Source organism: Lonchura striata, chromosome 14 (assembly GCF_050655825.1).
Source record: "Lonchura striata isolate lonStrDom1 chromosome 14, ASM5065582v1, whole genome shotgun sequence".
Lineage (NCBI taxonomy): Eukaryota > Metazoa > Chordata > Aves > Passeriformes > Estrildidae > Lonchura > Lonchura striata.
The window spans coordinates 9126318-9145121 of NC_140716.1; the positions used below are offsets into that span (position 1 = coordinate 9126318).

General features: G+C 42.6%; 1 protein-coding gene across 3 annotated transcripts in view; it reads left to right on the forward strand.

Moving 5' to 3' along the window:
* The first annotated feature begins 489 nt into the window (after positions 1–489).
* Positions 490–18804, forward strand: part of MYH11 (myosin heavy chain 11) — a 54789-nt gene continuing 36474 nt past the window's right edge. For all 3 annotated transcript variants that reach the window (XM_021539823.3, XM_021539821.3, XM_021539822.3), the window contains exons 1-4: positions 490–626; positions 6494–6852; positions 11565–11721; positions 18353–18380. In XM_021539823.3, the coding sequence (XP_021395498.1) occupies positions 6511–6852; positions 11565–11721; positions 18353–18380 (527 nt within the window). In that variant the 5' untranslated portion in view covers positions 490–626; positions 6494–6510. The remainder of the gene's footprint in view (positions 627–6493; positions 6853–11564; positions 11722–18352; positions 18381–18804) is intronic.

The window sequence follows — 18804 nt, forward strand, 5'->3', positions numbered from 1 at the left end:
AAAAGGACATTTAAACCAGCCCCAGGCTCCAAATGTCACTAAACACAAGGGAGACCCAGAGCCACTTCCACCCACACAGTCCTGCTGTGTTAGGAATAACCCTCTTTGCCCAAGCAACTGCTGAACTTGGGGACTTAGCTCCAATAAAATGCACTGACAGTGGGTAGGAAACATCCTGTGCCACACAGGCCCGTGACCTGTCCTTTGCCCTTCTAGGCACAGGGTCATGGGGGGCAGAAACTGCTAAGGCAGGAAGGAGTTAAAGGTCCATTTGCTTTGTCAAACAGCAGGGGAAAATGGTGAAACCCTGAACTTGTGATTTAGGGGCACCCCCTTCATACATCTTTTCTTGAAAGCCAGAACCAGATTGCTCCCCTAAAAAGTGGCTCGGGGCAGGGGCCACAGCCCAGGGTTAGGCCCTGCTGGGAACAAGGTCCTTGGCTTGGGCTGTGTTTTTTAAGCCAGGTACCAAAAGGATTTTCCAGCAGGACGTGGTTTCCAGGGCCCCTCCCCACTGACAAGATTCTCCTCCTCTATATAGGGAGGCTGCAAAGGCAGCAAGGACTTGGGCTGTCCCGGCTGGTGGCTGTGTCTCCAACTCACTCTGCTCCCCCCATTGGACACCTGTGAGTACCACAGGGGCCGAGGGCCCTGCTGGGGACAGGGCTGGGGGCTCTGTCACACGCTTTGGGATGGGGACTCTGGCAAGTTAACTCTTACTCTGCTCTGCAAAGACATCCAGAGCATTAACCTGGGGATGGGAACATCAGACGTGCTCGGGCGATTCATCCTGCTTTGTGTTCTGCTTGGGTTCTGCTTAAAATGCAAGGAGACTGCATGCTGCAAGTGGGCACAGATGTTCTAGCCTGCTTCTGGTCACTGCTAACACTGCCATTGCTGGGTCGAGCCCGAAAGACACCAGCTGCAGAGAAGGAGTCGTGCTCTGAGCCGGCAGCAACGCTGCCACAAGGTGCAGCTGCTGCAGGTAACCATCACTTGTGCATTTGGGAATCAAAAGCCTGAGCTGCTGATCTTCTTTAAGCGTTCCTAACATCTCAGTCCTAATAAAGGACCAAAATAAAATAATCAGCTCATCAGTAACTTGTTCTTATAAAGAAAAAATGCTTACAAATTACAAGGAATGCAATCACTTTTACATAAATGCCCCAGCATTACATATGTATGTTTTTAACATGCTGGGAACAAATTTGAAGCAAAACTAATTTGACAGTTTACTGAACTACAGTAATTTCAAAGCTGACATGCCTATTTTTAAAATGGAAAGCAAAGCAACAAACTTCTAAGAAAATCCCTTAAGTAAATTAAAACGACAGTAGATGGCAGTGCAGAAAGCAGCTTCAGCACTATCCCAGAGGTTCACGGACTTCTTTCATCTGTATGTGTGTGTGTGTGTGTGTGTGTGTGTGTGTTTGTGTGCATGCACACCCATAAAAATGTTGATAGTTATGTGAAAGGCATATATTTCTGCATAATTAAGAAGCATGATGAGATATTTTTCATATAAAAGAAATGAGAAGGCTTGTCATTATGTAATACCTCCATATTAACAAAACCTTTTCTAAAATACACTTGTTGAAAGACAAGCCCACTTTGCCCTTCACTCCCAGCTTTGCCCTGGCAGGCAGTTTGCAGCAGGATTGTCTGGATGGACTGACTTGCTGAACTCCCCAAGTCCTCCCATCCCTCAAGCCCCTCAGGCAGGGGCTGAACTGATGAACCCCCAAGAGCAAAGCTCTGATCAAATTGTCACTTCAGTTCAGTGCCCGATTCTGCCCTGGCTGTGCTCGCTTGGATGTAAACAATGAATTTTATTATCTCATTTGCAATTGACACACTAGTCCCTAAAAGGTATTTGTTTTGAATTTGTTATCATTACATTTTTGTGGAACGGGGAGTATTGAGCAGAACATCTCCATAAAAGGCAGTGTGGGGATGTATGCAGAGATCCCAATGCTTTGGAAATCACAGAGACTTATTAGTTGCAAATCTGATGGCTTTTAAGTATGTTAATTATAGGAGAAGCCAAGAGCTAGAGACAGCTTTCCAACTTGTGTGAATTCCAGTTAAATTATGGATTATTTGTGAATTATAACCAATATAAAGAATTTTATTTCGTTAATAGAATGACATTACAAGAATTTGAAATAGCTGGTATTTTCCAGATTTTTCCCCCTTCTTTTTTTTATTTTTACAGTTTATAACACTGTCAATAACTAGGGCAAATTTCTTTTGAAAATTAGAAAATGAATCAAGTGTTTAGTCAGAGTTATGTAGTAACTCCCATTAACAAAGGTGAGAAGACTTTATTATAAATTGAGGCACTTACAGAGGATTTAATTGAAGTATATGGAGAATGCATTACCAAAAAAAGGTGAAAGGTCAGTAGAGACTGATAGCAGTGCTCGTGATAAAGCTATCAATGCTGGGGAATTCCAGTTCCTAAATGAAGGTCACAAGGTTAGGATTCACCCCTAGATTATCTTTTGATTATCTTTTTTTTCCAAGCAGTGCTTAACTGAATCTGGATGATTCAGTTAAGTACTGGAAAAGTAAAAGATAAGGAAACTGGAAAGATCATAGTCAAGAACTACTGTAGCCCAAGATAGGCAGTTTGAGTCAAGAGCGGGTTACTGCTACACTCTTCCATCAGAAACTACTCATGAGAGCAGGACTTGGTTTGGTTTTTTTTTTTTTTAGTAATTGGTTATATGCTCTTCTGTTGCAATAATTATTCCCTGTACAGATGTGATAAGGCTTTATGATGACATGCACATCCTGTAGAGAAAGGGAGAAGTATCCTTTATCTTTTTCTTTGGGGAAAAGCACTCCCTCCAAACTCTGACTCAGGAGGCAATTCTGCTTGGCCAATAACCTTTTAATTAAAGTGCACTTCCTGTGAATATTTATATTTCATCCTTGAAATAATATACTCAGGATAAACTAAAGACAGCATTCAGCTTTGGTCATTAACATGAAAAGGGAAAGGACAGTGAAGATCAGCCAGATATGTCCATAGTGGGACAGCAGACAAAAGATAAGCTGTGGAAGTATACATGTATGTTTGTGTGTTAGACAAATACAACAAATGGATCAGGTTAGGTGTTATTTGGCACAATTTCAAGGCAAGAAACTTCATGTCAATAGGATTTTTGTGATTGCTTTTCCTCCTCCCATTCTCAGGATAACTCACCTCTGGGTATAAAGTGTATACTCTTGTACATGATTTAGGCTAAATGGATGAGAACCTCCTACCACCTCTTGCACATGGATTGGGTCTCCATTTCTGTCTGCCAGTCCTATGGGTGAAACCCAGGAACTGGCTAAAGGGGCAATTTTGCCTTCCCAGGGAATGTTCTTGGCAGGCTGCAAGGAGTCTTTCCCCTTGGCCCATTTCCCCAGTATCAATCACATACTGGCCCAGTGCAGTGCAGTCTTGATCAGAGAAGAACCAGAAGATATTGTGCCAATTATTAATCAGAAAGCTTCAGCAGCTCATTAGCAGGTCATTAGTCTTCACCAGGAAAAATTTAGTTGAGTTTGTGGAGCTTATATTCTACCCCTTTCATTCAGACGGAAGACCTTCCTTTATAGTGAACATGAATAATGCACATTATTAAATAAATAAAATTATTAATAGCCATTAATCCACACTTCATAACTGCATTTGCTTTTTTACTGCAGTGATAGTCAGAAGCTGCTAAAACTTTATCCTTAGATTTCAGAAGTTCAGTCATGAAAAGTTCTTTTCACATACATCCATGTTTTCTCCTCATTGTGTTTCAGAGTAGTTCTGGGATCCAGTTCAGACTGTCTGTTCACTAGTTCTTGTAGGGGATCTATTCTTACCATATTCAAACTAGTCCTAGTGCTTGGATCTAGGGAATAAGAACCTGTATTTCCAAGTTCTGCAGTTCATTCCACCTTATATACCTTCTTGCTTAGAAAAAGATTGAATTGAAAGCTTTCTGCATCTTACTATGTACATACAGGAAGAAGTAAGAGAACATAGTCAAATACAGACAGACCAGCTCTGAATTTCTTCCTAGAATCTGTGGAAGATGTTTTTGACTTAGCATGTAACAAAGAAAGAAACTTCTCCTTGGTCCTTGGGCAACAGAACAAACCTGTGTGATGTCCCACTATGACATGTTTTGTAACAGGCCATCAGTTTTAGCTACAGTTGGGTTTTTCAGGTGGGTGGTCAGGATGATTTGGCAGTTTGATTTCCATCATTTTCTGTGGGCAACCTCAGAATAGCAAGATTTCACTCCATGAAGCTCAGCTCTGCAGTTCACTCTCACTTTCAGTGTTTCTGAGAGCAGTACCTAATTCCTATTGATATAAAAGTGCTGTCACCTGGCATTTAGCCACAGGCAGCACTATCCAACCATTCTGATGCCTCAACATGGCCTTCGAGCTCTCTTCTGGCCACAGGATGGGCTGAAATCCCTATCTCCACTGCTGCAGCAGTTCCTCCCGTGCTGCTGGAGCAGCGGGGTGGAGAAGGTGCCTTGCCTGTTGCCACAGCAGCAGGAGAGGCCAGGGCAGCTCCTGCTGCTCCCTGAGCCCCGTGCCCCAGAACTGCAGCTCTGGGATGGGGCAGATCTTCCATGGCTGCCCTGTGCACAGCTTCCCCCCGCAGCCGCCAGCTGGAGAGCTCAGCAGGAGAGAATACCATCTCCATTATTGGAACTGTGCAGCTCTACCAGCCCTCTTGGCAGCCAGAGAGCATTTTCTGCCTTAATCCACACAGAGGTCAAATAGTTTCCTCTTGCTCTCTTCCAAGAATCTCCTGGGAGCAAGCAGAGAGCCACATCCTACAGAAGCTCCCTCGCAGAGCCTTGACAGCGGGGAACACTGCTTAGGGGCCAGTGGCAGTGCACAGGGTCTCCCTCACACATTGCACCTTCATGGATTATCTGGGCAAATTTTCTACTTTGGGATTTCCAGGCAAGGATCTAGAACAAGCACACTTTGCTTTTTTTTTTTTTTTTTTTTTTTTTTTTTTTTTTTTTAAGGCAAGACAATTGTCACAGGAGTTTAAAGAGCTGGGCCATCTAATTTCAACTGGATATCAGTGCGATATTGTCTAACCTTCTTAGGCACCTCTACAAATCCTAGTTTTGTTTTTAAGCTTTATGTCACCTTCTGCATGATCCATGTTTCTTTCTCAGACCCCTCATAGAGTCTGGCCTTGCAAAAAATCCTTAATCTGTGGGAAGGCTTCAGGGACAAATATTTGGAAAGCAAGCTCTGATACTCCAGAGCACAGTGTGTCCATTTGGCTACATACCACAGAGCTTGGTCGTTACAAATACTGTCCTGCTTATGGGTTGACTGCTGACATCTTTAGCAGTCAATTCTCCAAGCTCCCTCCATATTCATGTTTGTTTGAATGCTGTAAATATTAAAGTCATTCTCAATAAGGAAATGAAACAGCCTCTGTCTCCTAGTGATGTTTTTCTTGGGCCCATGCTCTTGGTAGCTCCTCCCCAGCTCTCTTCTCTGCTCCACTGCACAGCAGGTTTCCCAACCAGCACACTCTTTCTGCCCTGGAGCAAACCACAAATCCTCTGTGTACTCCTTCCTTCATTTAGACCTGTGTCCCATGGGATAGAGCAGAGCACTTACAAAGCTCCAGCACTATCAGCACTGTTCTTGCAGCCACATCCAGAGTTCAATGGCCAGAGCAGGAGAGCAGCTGCCTCCAGTCTCAGCACCAAGCAAAGCAGCCTAAACTCTCCCCTGGCTCTCACCTAGGGGGCAGATGCATCCAGCTGCTTTATCCACGTGTGACTGCATGACACAGCTGCATCATCCCTCCAGTCTGAGTATCATGGTTCAGAGTATCTTTTAGCAGAGGCAATTCCATGCTTGTTTCATTTATTCCCTCTCTCATGTGATAGACATTCACCCTTCAGAAATGATCAGCTCCTACTGTCTGACCCATGGGGAAGGGCTAACTCTAAATTACATCTCCTTCACCAGCAGTATTGACAAAAACATTTTTTCTGCTTTTTCTGTTGGCCTTGTCTTACTTAATCATATTCTTCTCCAAATGAAATTGTATTAAGTAATTGGAAATAGTCCTTTGCAAGAAAGATTCATTTCTGTCCTTGTTGGAACACAGCCTCTGAACCATTCTTTTACTGTTTATTTCATTACTGCACTGATATTTCAGTATGCACCAAACAGCATTTGGGTGATGGGAAATTTTGTGTTTGTCTGAATTCAATTAACTTTATGATGGGCAAGAGCAGAGGCTGCAGGAAGGTGTTCAGCTGGTGGCCCTGGTGCAGTTCTGACTGTCTCATTGCACAGGCACTAAGCAATTCACATGGAAATGTGAGATATGATACAGGACCTATAATGCTTTGGACCTACTGCATGGCAGATTTGTGTTTTGTCTGGAACATCTCCACATTTGCCTTCCTTTATCCCTTTAAAGCAGAATATTTTGCTTCTTCAACAGGTGTCTGCTGAGTCAAAATGGCTCAAAAACCTCTCAGCGATGATGAGAAATTCCTCTTTGTGGACAAAAACTTCATCAACAACCCACTTGCCCAGGCTGACTGGTCAGCAAAGAAACTGGTTTGGATTCCATCAGAGAAACATGGATTTGAAGCAGCAAGTATCAAGGAAGAGAAAGGGGATGAGGTGATAGTTGAACTGGCAGAAAACGGAAAGAAAGTAACACTGAGCAAGGATGACATCCAGAAGATGAACCCTCCAAAGTTCTCCAAAGTGGAGGACATGGCAGAGCTGACTTGCCTCAATGAAGCTTCAGTGCTGCACAACCTAAGGGAGAGATACTTCTCAGGTCTAATTTATGTGAGTAGACCCAAACACACACCGAGCATTTCCTATTGCATGTGACCATATCCCAGGGACAACGAGGTGGATCCCAGCCACGGTCTGGGATACAGGCCTTGTGTAACACTGCCACACAAGTACTAACCCCCAGCAACAGCATCCTAACCCAAAAATGTTCTAAATTCACTTTATTCCCTGTGATTCTCCTCCTGCTTCTTTGATAATTGCTTCTTTACTTAACTAAATTAAAACACATGAAGTTTTTTTCCACAAAATTTATGGATTCTGAAAGAATATTGTTGGCTTGGAAAGTACTCTCTGATAGGTAAACAAAATCTGAGTCCTGCTGTTTGGGGGAAAAAATGATAGGGACTTTTAAATTAATTCAATGTAAATCTAAACAATTTTCCAGGAACTTGCAAAAAGAGCATACAGAAAAGGCAAATCATGCAGTTTTACTCAGGCAAAATTCCCACTGAAAGGCAGCTGAAAAGTTCTGGTTTGGTGGTGCTTGAGCTAAACCTTATGTGTGGATAAAGGGACAAACCCACTGGAATTCAGGCAAGAGTACTTACGTGTACCAGTGTGTCACTGAAGCAAAGTCACACATCCATGAAAACTTTTTGTCCCTCATGTTGATCAAGTTACAGATCAGACAAGTCTGGACAAATTATAATTTCTCTATGTTCATGAGTTATGGCAGGATTATTCTGTCTTTCAGTTCTCACAAGTACATTAACACAAGAATATTTTGATATTGATAACCCCTGTAATCTATCCACATCAACAGTTAGCAAACAGCACAGTAAGAAAGCCCAAAACTTTTCCAAGGAATTTAGCTGTTATCTTTGATTATACATTAAGGATCCCTCTGCTGTGCTGCAGAAGTTATCTACAGTTTCAATCTATGAAAATTTTACTTGCATGACAGACCATGATGAGTGAAAGAAAATACAGAGCTTAAGTAGAAACAGCAGTCAAGGTCTCATTATTAATATGAGGAATGCTAAATTGGAATAAAGCAGAATGATAGTTATATGGACTGCAACAAAAAAACTACTTAGTATGTGTAACTTCAAAGAGCTAAGCTCAGTATCTTTCCTTCAGGAATGTACTAAAATGTACATTATCAAGTTCCTGAAAGAAGCTAAGAGTTCTCATCTTTTTGTTATTTGAATTTATTGGATTTTAAATTTGCAGGTGAACATGTGGACCCTTGTGCTATTATATAAAACATGCAGCCTTAATGATAAAAATAAACTTTTTCTGAAAGTATTCTGCATTGTTGCAAGAATTAAAATAATTAGTAGAATGTTAGTGGCATAAAATAGGGGACTGGGTATTTCTTTGTTGTTATTCCAGCAACACTCTGCATAGCTGTTGCAGAGTTTCCCTTATGTTTACTTTATGGACTTTTCACTTTCTACAGAAAGAGGAAATTAATTTCCAAGAGTGGATAATGCAATTAGAAATCAAAGAGTTATTCATGGAGGCAAAAATGGAAGTGTATCTGAAATTAAGCTTTCATTCTCAAGAGACTAAATTTTAAGATGGTAAAAATTAATTTGATGTGCAGTGCAACAAGTTATTTGTATTTTCAGTATGCAAAACCTGCTTGAAACTGCCCAGCTTTACACAGTGCTGTCCTAGTAGATGCTGCCATACCTTTTTAAAAACAGAGGGGGCCTCTAAAGAGAATTTGAGTCTCACCCACTTGCAAAACTAACTGTAAACCACCATCTCCTGGCTTTGACGTGTGTTGCCCAATCTGCATCCCTTGGAGTCCCATATATTCAAAGAAAACATGGCCTCAGCATTTTTATTTCCAGAGCATCACTGACGCAATGGGGATTCCCAAATCTGCTGAAGAAAATTAATCAATCCAGCTGGAAAAAGAAATCATCTCCCCCTTGCATTTATATTAAATATTATTAAATAAAAAGATTCAGTGCAGAAATTCACAGGGTGACTGTACACTAGAAAAACACCCTGGCCTTTTGCTTCATCACAGATAATTAAGATAGAAGGGCAAGAAGAAACATGTTTCACATTACTCAGAACAAAAAGTATCTGCTTTATCCACACACAAATTACACCTAAAATTGTTATACAGGCATGAAAAACACAGCTTCAGTGGATTTGAGAGTAGAATCAAGTTCCTTGTGGTATTCATAGGCACTACTTGTTCAGTATCCACTTAACAGTGAAAATGCTGCCTTTGGGACATAAAGCTAAATATGCATGTTGGAACTGAGTTGGACTCTTCTGCCCAAACCTAGATATTTACACTGCAGATGTGTATTTGTGCCAGTCACTTGTAAATACCCAGCAGTAGCAATCTGAGTGATATCCAATCTCAGCCCACCCATGGGAGTATCCCTAAAATATTTCAAATTATGTTCTCCTCCAGACCCTCTGGGGAGAGATTCAGCCCCACTAGACAGGCTGTGTCCCAGGGAGAAGGATTTAAGGTACAGAAACTTCAGTGCCCCCACTTTCCATCACACACCTGGCCGTGTCAAAACATCATCTATATTAATTAATCTAGCTCCCCAAATCCTTGCAAAGCAGGCACCTAGAGCTACAATCAGCCAAAATAACAGGGCTTCATTAAATTTCCTGAGGTGGCAGATCTTATCAGCCACAATCCAGTTAGAAATGAGGATTCCTGAACTTCATTAGCTCCAGCTTTTGCTCTGCCTTAACAGCCTGTTTCTGGTGCCTCAGAATGAGCTCTTTAAAGCTGTGCTACTGTGTGCTGCCTGGGTGTGCAAAGAGCCCTGCATGTGAGTCAGGAATGCCTGGAAATCTCAGGGAAGGGAGGCCTCAATGATTTCCTTAATTTCCTCCTCTAATTTTTTATGTGGGTGAGAATGATTAGTTGAGTGTGTACAGTAAATCTATTTATACTATTGAAAAACCTCTTGCTGTCCTTCCCGTAAGGGCCTCGGTGGCCATTCTAGGCCAAACCTGTCACTTTTCAAGTGTGTTACCGTGGCAACACCAGCACTTACTCTGACAGGGGCAGCATCCTGACGTGGCAGTGAAAATGCAGCCCGGCAATTCCTGCAGCCCGGCAATTCCTGCAGCCCGGCAATTCCTGCCCAGCGAGGGGCTCGGCCGGGATTGCCCAGAGCCGCCGGGCTTGGGGCCGGGCCGGGCCGGGCCGTGCCCCTGGTGCCATACAAAGTGCCCGGCAGTGCCGTGCCCCTGATGCCATACAAAGTGCCCGGCAGTGCCGTGCCCCTGATGCCATACAAAGTGCCCGGCAGTGCCCGGCAGTGCCGTGTCCCTAATGCCATACAAAGTGCCCGGCAGTGCCGTGCCCCTGATGCCATACAAAGTGCCCAGCAGTGCCGTGCCCCTGGTGCCATACAAAGTGCCCGGCAGTGCCGGGCCGGGCCGTGCCCCTGGTGCCATACAAAGTGCCCGGCAGTGCGTGCCCCTGATGCCATACAAAGTGCCCGGCAGTGCCGGGCCGGGCCGGGCCGTGCCCTACTATGGTCAGGAGAGGGAAATCCCTGGGCCCGGAGCCTCTGCCCGGCTCCAGCCGCGCCGGGACACAGCCCCGGGGCTCAGGGTGGCACCCACAGGGCTCTCCTCACACGGCAACCAAATCAAATAAATAATATTTTTAAAAAAACCAAACTGCTTCTGCCTGTATCAGAAAGAACACAGTTCCATTATTTCTTTTTTTTTTCCATAGGCCAGTTTAAATATCCCAATACTCCTGCCTAATATGAGATACTCTCTCCTAATATGAGAATTATGTTCTCATAACTTGGGTGTTTGTTGGTTTGTTGTTGTTTGGTGTTTCTTTGTTTTGTTTTTTTTTTTTTTTTTTTTTTTGAGGTATATTTTTTTAAAATTAAATTAAATACCCTTGCAAATTTCTTACTTTAACAATTGTTTGTGAAATGTGGCTCTTCATCTAGTATCATATGGTATTATTTCTGGTCCAGGTCAATAGCTGGAATGTTTCAAAAGAAAGGAAATTTTAAAATAAATAAGTAAATAACCAAGACAGAATGGATGAACATCTATCAGCTGGCAGCCAATATTCTTGTTCATTTATGTATATATTTTTATATTAATGCCTCCATTAAATTCTAAACAAACCACATTTTTTCTTAAGTTTGCTGCAGAAATAGTCATGCAGTGAAGATATGGTTAGTATCTCAAGGCATCTATTTGGAACTTGGGCAATTTTATTAAAGGACTCTCATCAATCATCAGTGTTACATGGTGTTTATAGAAGCTTTTTTAAAAAAAAACCTTCAAACACCAATCCAAGCTTCTTACCTAGGATTTCAGTTTACAAAATTTGATGCCTACCTGAGCAGATATTTATATCATATTCTGATAAGAAAATACACATATAAATATTAATTATTACAGTTATCACCATACCCTTATGTGTGATAAGGGTATGGATTATGCACTGAAAATAACTGAAGTTAAGGAGCTCTAACATCAAGTCACGTTGTTTCTACAGATTGTTAAATTCATCTACTTTCCAGCAGCTCACTTATTAGCAATAATGATTTGTGCACTTAGAACCCCCCCATGCACATACATTCGGAAAATCTCCTTCCTTTGGTACCCTGGGCAGAACACAAAGGAGCGCCGCTGCTAAAATCCCATGGGTTCCCTGCAGCCCATGCCTGTGCTTCCCAGCCTGGACATGGCACGTGATGTTAAGCCCAGCTTTTATTTGAATTCCCTTGCAGACTTACTCGGGTCTCTTCTGCGTTGTGATCAACCCCTACAAGCAGCTGCCCATCTACTCCGAGAAGATCATTGACATGTACAAGGGCAAGAAGAGGCACGAGATGCCACCGCACATCTACGCCATCGCCGACACGGCCTACAGGAGCATGCTGCAAGGTAGGACAGCCCTGCAAGCCCTGCCCTGGAGGAGCCACAGACACCCAGGAGCTCCACGTGGGCTCCTGCGAGCACCCAGCTGGGAAGGAGCTCTCACAGAGGGCAGCGCTGCCTTTCCAGAAGTTTCAGAGGAATTCTTTGGCAGGAACAGCAGTCCACAAACGCTGTGACTCAAAAAGGAAAAACAATCCTTTCACCCATCTGTGTTGAGGCATGTGGGAAGGTTTCAAAGTCAAGCAAATAGTTTTGGCAAATACGGGCATGGAAAATGCTCCCTCTCCGCTAGTGGAGACTATTCCAAAGTTAGCTGTGAGCGCTGCTGGATCTGTCAGCATTGCTGCCCTCTCCCCCCAGCAAAGCAGATTCAAACAGTGTTTTGGGGCTGCTTTCCCTACAGCCTGATGTCTTGAACCCTGAGTTGAGATGTGCTGATTCCCATCAAGGATGGCAATGGGCAGTGGGAAAGCAGTCAGGCCCCAAAGGGTGCAAACAAACTCCCAAAATTCACAGAGCTCTCCTTCTCCTGCAGTCACTTCTGACAGACTGAAGGGATTTTGTTCTAAGAAAAAAACTATCATTTAGGGATGAAAAAGCTAAAGTTATGGATATAGGAGGTTGCAACACCTCCAGACTATAGGGCATGACTAGGTACCATCTCACATCAACCATGGGTGCTACAAGAAACCAGGAGCTCTACAAAATATTTTGAACTTTATGTACCCTCATATGTACCCTACAGAAATTCTGGCTGACAACCATGGCTCAGCAAGATTCATAGGCTTGACCCTAAAGTTTAGGGCTTCCCAGGATTAGGACTTTTTTCCTTCCTATGGCTTGTATGACATTTCTTTCCTGGAGCTACTTCAATCCTTTTATTTAAGTGGATCCCAGAAGGCAGAGCTACAGTGCAGCAGAGCAGGACCAATAAATCAACAAAAATATCCTGAAAACAGAATTTCCTACACACTTTGTGATATGGTTATAAAAAACTTATTTGGCAGAAGGTCACCCCTCTAAGCCACAGTCACATGTCTGTGGTCCAGCTTCCTTCCTGAACCCTGTGCTCTGCATCCAGCACTGTCCAGGGCTCTGAGCAGGCCCTGAAGCCAGTCCTCCCTCTGATCCTTTATTTAAGGAGCAAGCCTTGAGGGGAGAGCTGGAAGAAGCTTCTGGCTCCTGCAGACTATTAGCAGTTGTGCAAGGTGCTGTACTTGTCTCTAGAAATGAGGCTGGGGAAAAAAATAGAAAAGGGATATAAGCTATCTGTAGGAAAGGAAAAAAAAGTATGACTGCAGCCTATACTGAAACAGAATTGTCTTGTACTGACAATACATGAGTTTTCTGCTTAAAGTGAAACTAATCTTGGCACAGATGAGCCTGGTCCAAGGAGTACAGGGGTATCTCCCACTTCCTCTCTCTCTGACTGTCTCCAGTCCCTCCCAGCACATTCTCCTGAGCAGTGGGAAGCCACTGGAGCTGGTTTGCCCTCACTGTGGCCATTAGCTGCATTTAGAACAGCATGGGTTCAGCTGGGCCTCCCTGGAGGCTGCTGGAGGGAGGAGGCAGCAAGAGTGCAGCTGTTATTAATTCACTTTTTTGGGGGCTCAGAATAATTTCCTGGCCCTACTAGCCCATGGGGTGTTAATTCATGTGCCCCCACTGCAATTCTTCCTGGCAGCAAGAGAGGAGGGGGAGAACAAATAGAAAGGAACAAGGAGGGAGCAGGTGATCAGCTGAACCTTGAAGAGGATGCTCTTTCACTGCTTCCCGCCCCAACCACGCACAGCTGGCACGGCAGCCGGCAGGTGGAACCACCAGAGCTCCCAGCACAAGCCCAGGACACCCACGTTTTACTTGCACATGTCATCTTGGAGTCTCTCCATCTCTGAAGAGGGCCCAGCTGCTTTTAAAGCTGTGCTTTTGTTTGTAAAAACCTACTCGAGTTTTGTGCATGAAACTAAACCAGCCCTCAAAATAACTCTGGTTATTCAGCCAAAATTTTATTCACGTTGGAGTGGTGAAAGTGGGTGTCAGCACTGTTCTGAGTGAGCACGCTGCACGTATAGGCACAGAGAGCTTCAGGGGGTTGTGAGCATATTTCCAAATGGAATATAAACAAGAGTTCTTACTCATAAACATGGATCAGAACACTAAATGTTTTCCCTGTGAAAAGTCAGTACTGCTCCTTATCTGGAGACTTGCATAGTTTCTGCTTGCCAAAGTAAAATATGTCATAGATTCATGAGACTGAGGAACTATATTCTGGTATTTCATGACCAGGGTCGCCCAGCCCAGAGCAATCAGATGTTCAGATGTCTCAGGGATCCTTTATCTCTTGGTGAACCAAGCCTCTGTGTCTGCAGATCCCTGGTCATGCTGCAGGTTCATCAGCTGGGAGTCACAGCCCTCTGCATTGTCACCCTGCCCTGTGTTGGCACAAACATCCAGCAGAAAACATGAGCTGTGCACACTGCATTCCTCCTCTGCTTCAGAGACTTACTTGGTTAATGTATTCATTAGGGACGAAGTTTAACTCCCATCAAAGCTCTTCTGATAAAAACACTTAGCCTCAGCTATCAGCAATCAGATAATCAGACTTTCTTCCAAATATGCAGAAAAGCTGACATCTCACAGGACACAGGAATTATCAAAGATGTTGGCTAGGCAAAGATAAAATTTCCACTTGTTTCAAGTGGTTCTGAGCACCTAAAACCCTTTTGCAAATCACAGTCATGCTGCCTCATGTTCAGCCAGGAGTGCTGGGTGTCTTGTTGAATCTGCTGATTACCATGTCACTAATGCAGTTTGATCATTGCCCAGGCACAGCCGTGGATGCTCATTTCCAGCCAGAATGAGAATAAACTTTAATTTTCTTTAATCTCAAAACCTGACAATTCTACAAGAGCATTTGTGTGTGTGTTCCCAGGAGTTACCACACCAAACTGGGCCCTCCTGGCTGTGTTTGCAGACTAGCTATAAATGATTACTGACTGCTACACTTGGAGACTGCAATCATAAAACATTTCCCCCTGGTCCTGCACCCTCTGCTCTCTCCTGTGTTTGGGATAAACCAGCACCACACAGAGGGCTTGATCCCCGTCCCAACTCCTGCACTGCCAGCAGGATTCTTCATGATGAAAAACTGCCCCAGGTGAAAGCCATCCCTGGGTTTTTCTGTGCTGAAGTGGGTCCCCCATCCTGGGCACAGTGTGGTCTGTGAATGCTGGTCACAGCAGCGAGGAAGAGGCAGTGCAGGCCAGGAAGAGGAGCTGGAGGTGGCTGGATGGCCCTTCTGCAGCACTGCCAGCTTCCAGTGATGGTGAAGCTGGGACACTGCTCAGTAAGGAGGAGTAATTCTGCTGCCTTCTGTCATCTTCTGTGCAGAAACAAAAAATAAGTAGTAGACAATACAAATGTGAAAAGTCATGTTATGTAGAAGTAGCAACAGAATTTTTGTGTAGTTGGTTAGGCCTTTATTAGGTTTTCTGGCAGTAAATCATCGTGGAGAAGATATATTACAGCTTTCTGCAATTCAAGGAGATTATTTTCTGTGGAGCAACGTTTATGCAAGCTTGAGTTAAAAATGGAAAAACAAACAACCTGGCAGTTACTTGAAGGTATGGGAGGGAAACACAGTTCCCAAGGTCTTAGAAAAGGAGGCTGCTGTGAGAAGCCATCTGTTTACTGTGTCCTCAGCAGGACTGTACAGAAATGTCCCCTTTAGGCAGTGCAGTTATTAACAAATGTAAAGAAGCAGTAACTGAGTGGGGGAACATGGTTTCATTTTTTCCTTTTATGGTAAAGCTGCCAACTTGTTGTTTCATTGTGATAAACCATCTGATTTTGTTTGTGATTAAGCAGAACTAACTGGTCTATCAAGAACAGAGGGGCAAAAATTCTTACAGGCAAACTGGAGGTGTTTGGTGAAAAAAGTAGGCAAATTCCAGAGACAAACTGACTCTGCTGCATGTTTAGGAAAGCTCATGAGGTTTATAATGTAAGTGTATGTCTCTATTAAAAATTGAGGACAAAATTTTAAAACAATGTTTAAACATCTAATATTGACACACAGGAGGTAGATGATACTCTTCCAGGTAGGGTCAAATTTTCTTAAAAGGCATTAGCCAAAAAGATATTAGAATCTAGAATACCTATTTTGTTGCTTTTTAAGCCCCAGGAATTTTATTTAAGGAGTTTTATTTATACAACTATATCTGTTGTGACAGATCCAACCACGTAAAGTTGCAGACTCACAAAAGAGGGCACAGTCTTTTCTATTCAGAATGAAACATTCCAGAACAGAAATAGGATTAATCAAATTGGAGAGACTTTGAAAGTATGTGCAGCTCAGGTCATAACAGAATAGGACTGGGCTTCCTGATACTTTTCATCCTTAGAGTTGCAATTAGAACTGATGCAGGAGACAGAATAACATCTGGAATTCCCCCTCTGTGAGTGTGCACAGCACAGTTTGCCAGCATGTGGTTTCTCCCATTATTAATTTATCCCTGAGGACATTTGGTGCAACTTCTGACCTTCCTAATCTTTCCTATGCTCTTCCACATCCCCAGGCTGCCCCTGCACAGGCACTCACACAAACTGGTGGACCAGTCTGTGAGACACCTTTGGGAGCCTTCCCCTACTGAGGAGCAAAAGAAGGGCAGCAATGGGCAGCAAAGAGTAGTGAGAAAATACTTGGCTTGGAGACTAGTTTTTTCTAATGTTCCCTGAGCTCAGAAATTCCACTGGCAACTCAGTATCAAGAGTCACTTTTATTTTCTTTATGGTATTTATGGGTTAGTGATGCAATATCGATATATGCCCATGGTTTCTATTTACACAACAATGGATTTTCAGCAAAAGCTCTTCCATGCTCTCACTTTTTTAGCTTAAAAGAAAGCCTAGCTGATACCCTGCAGTGAAAAATAAATATGGCTCACTGCTCCTCTCCTCCCAAATGTTTGTGTGGAAGAGTCCTGCAGTGCTGATTGCTGACAAATACCTCCAATAAAAATGAGGAATGAGTAATTTTGTACCAATTTACCAAACAAAACAGTTAAGTGGCACCATTTGTTGTGTGGTCATCAATAAAGCAGTTAATATTATAGCTATTGAGGAACTGGGAGTAAAACAGTTGTTTAGTATCAATCCAAGCCATTGCAGAATCCTCTAATGCTTTTCTTAGATTGGCTGTGAGCCAGACACAACAGTTACAACTTCAGAGCTTAATAAATTGGTTTAAATAGGTTTAAACTATCTCATGATATTTATGATATACAGGGTCAGCAATAGGTATTCCTGCAAGACAGGTATCCCTGCAAGTCAACCCACACACTGAGCAAAAGGAGCTCATGTCTGAACCTGTGAGCAAAGGTTGGTGCTGGCTCTGCTTTGGATAAATAATGCCAAACCATACAGGAGCACTGGATTCTGCCTACTTACCTGCCTCAAGTCTCAGATGTGTAAACTATGCACACTTTTCAAAAATGTATTTGACCTGCCTGAGAATTATTTTCCTAAATCAGAAGATTTTTTTTACACTTTGCAAAGGCAAACTGACAGTCTCAGTCAAAGAAGGGCAGACTTCAGGGCTGGTGCTGGTTGCTCAAGGCCTTGTTTAATTCTGCTTCCAAGTAGTTCCAGGGCTGGAAATGTCACACCTCTCTGGAAAACTTGCCCTGGTGTTTGACAAGTGAAGGAAACAGTTGTACTTTAGAATGGATCACAGCAAACATGCTCATCATGCCTTTTGGCAGAAAAATCTGTATAAAAGTTCTGAAGGTAGAGAAAAACTCTGACTCTAAATTAATAAGCAGGGAGGATTGCTCCAAGAACAGGTCATGGAGATGGGATGCAATCCTAACCCTTCCTGCAGCATTACAGAACTCTGGACACTGGTGTGCTGAAACCTCTCACATGCCTCACCAAGCAGAAATGGAAACTTTGGTCCTCCTTTTTGTAAATCTTGATCCCAAATGTATTTAATGGTCTGTTCATAGTAAAAAACATGAAGAATACTTATATATTTGTTGACATGGTCTTGTATAATTTAAAGTATCTTGTTTTATCTTACTCTTTGGAAGATCTTTCAAAGAAATTACTTGTTCTCTTGATAAAAGTTGTCTCTCACTCTGAAATGAAATACAAGCTAAATTATTCAGGTATTTAAACTGCTTTGCTTTCAAAAGTCAAAGCTTTGCATGACCAGTTTAAAACATTTTAGTTGTTCATGCCTTTATCTGTCCAGACTTTGTTTCAAGTGGGCTGCTGGCCACAGTTCATAAGCATAGTAAAAACTTGAGTTTCAGGTTTGAAATTTTGTTATAATCTTCTTACAGAGAGCCTGATTTCTTGCTGTCCTCATTACGGTTCATCTCTAATGGAATTTACAAAAAATATTTTTGACCTCTTAACCTTTTGTTCATTTATTGTACAAAATATTTCCATTAGAGATGGTTATTTAAATTCAAGGGCAAATTAAATAAGATCTGAACCCAATATTTTTTGACTAATCATGGTCAGCCAGATTTCAAAACATCTAGGCTGTTCAGTGTAAATCCTTATAAATATAAGTGCTTCTGTCAGACAAACCGTTTTCCCTAATTAATGGATTCTTTTTCTTTATTCACAGATAGAGAAGACCAGTCTATCCTGTGCACGTAAGTAAACTCATCTATTTTAGTACATCTCAGTGTCAAGATATCTTTATTCAAAATTAATTTGAATTCTATTAGAATGGACATGTTCTCTTCACCTTCAGTAAGCTTGAACTCCAGTCCCAAACCTACTTCATTAGATAGACCTGTTCATAAGATAAAGAGCATGTGTTAGTGTCACAGGAAATCTTTACTGCATAAAATTATTTATTTAAATTGACTTTCTAAACTTAGAGATTTAACAGTTTACAGTGAACTACTGGGGAGTGTGGTTAGTGCTCCACAAAATCCCATTTGTTTGTCATTCCTGCCTGCTTTGAAAAATCACTCAAAATGTTGAACTGGAGAAGGATCTCCTGCTTGACCCTCAGTTTTAACTCTCTTTCCATTCTTCTGTTGCTCATTAGTTGGTTTTATTTGCTTGAAT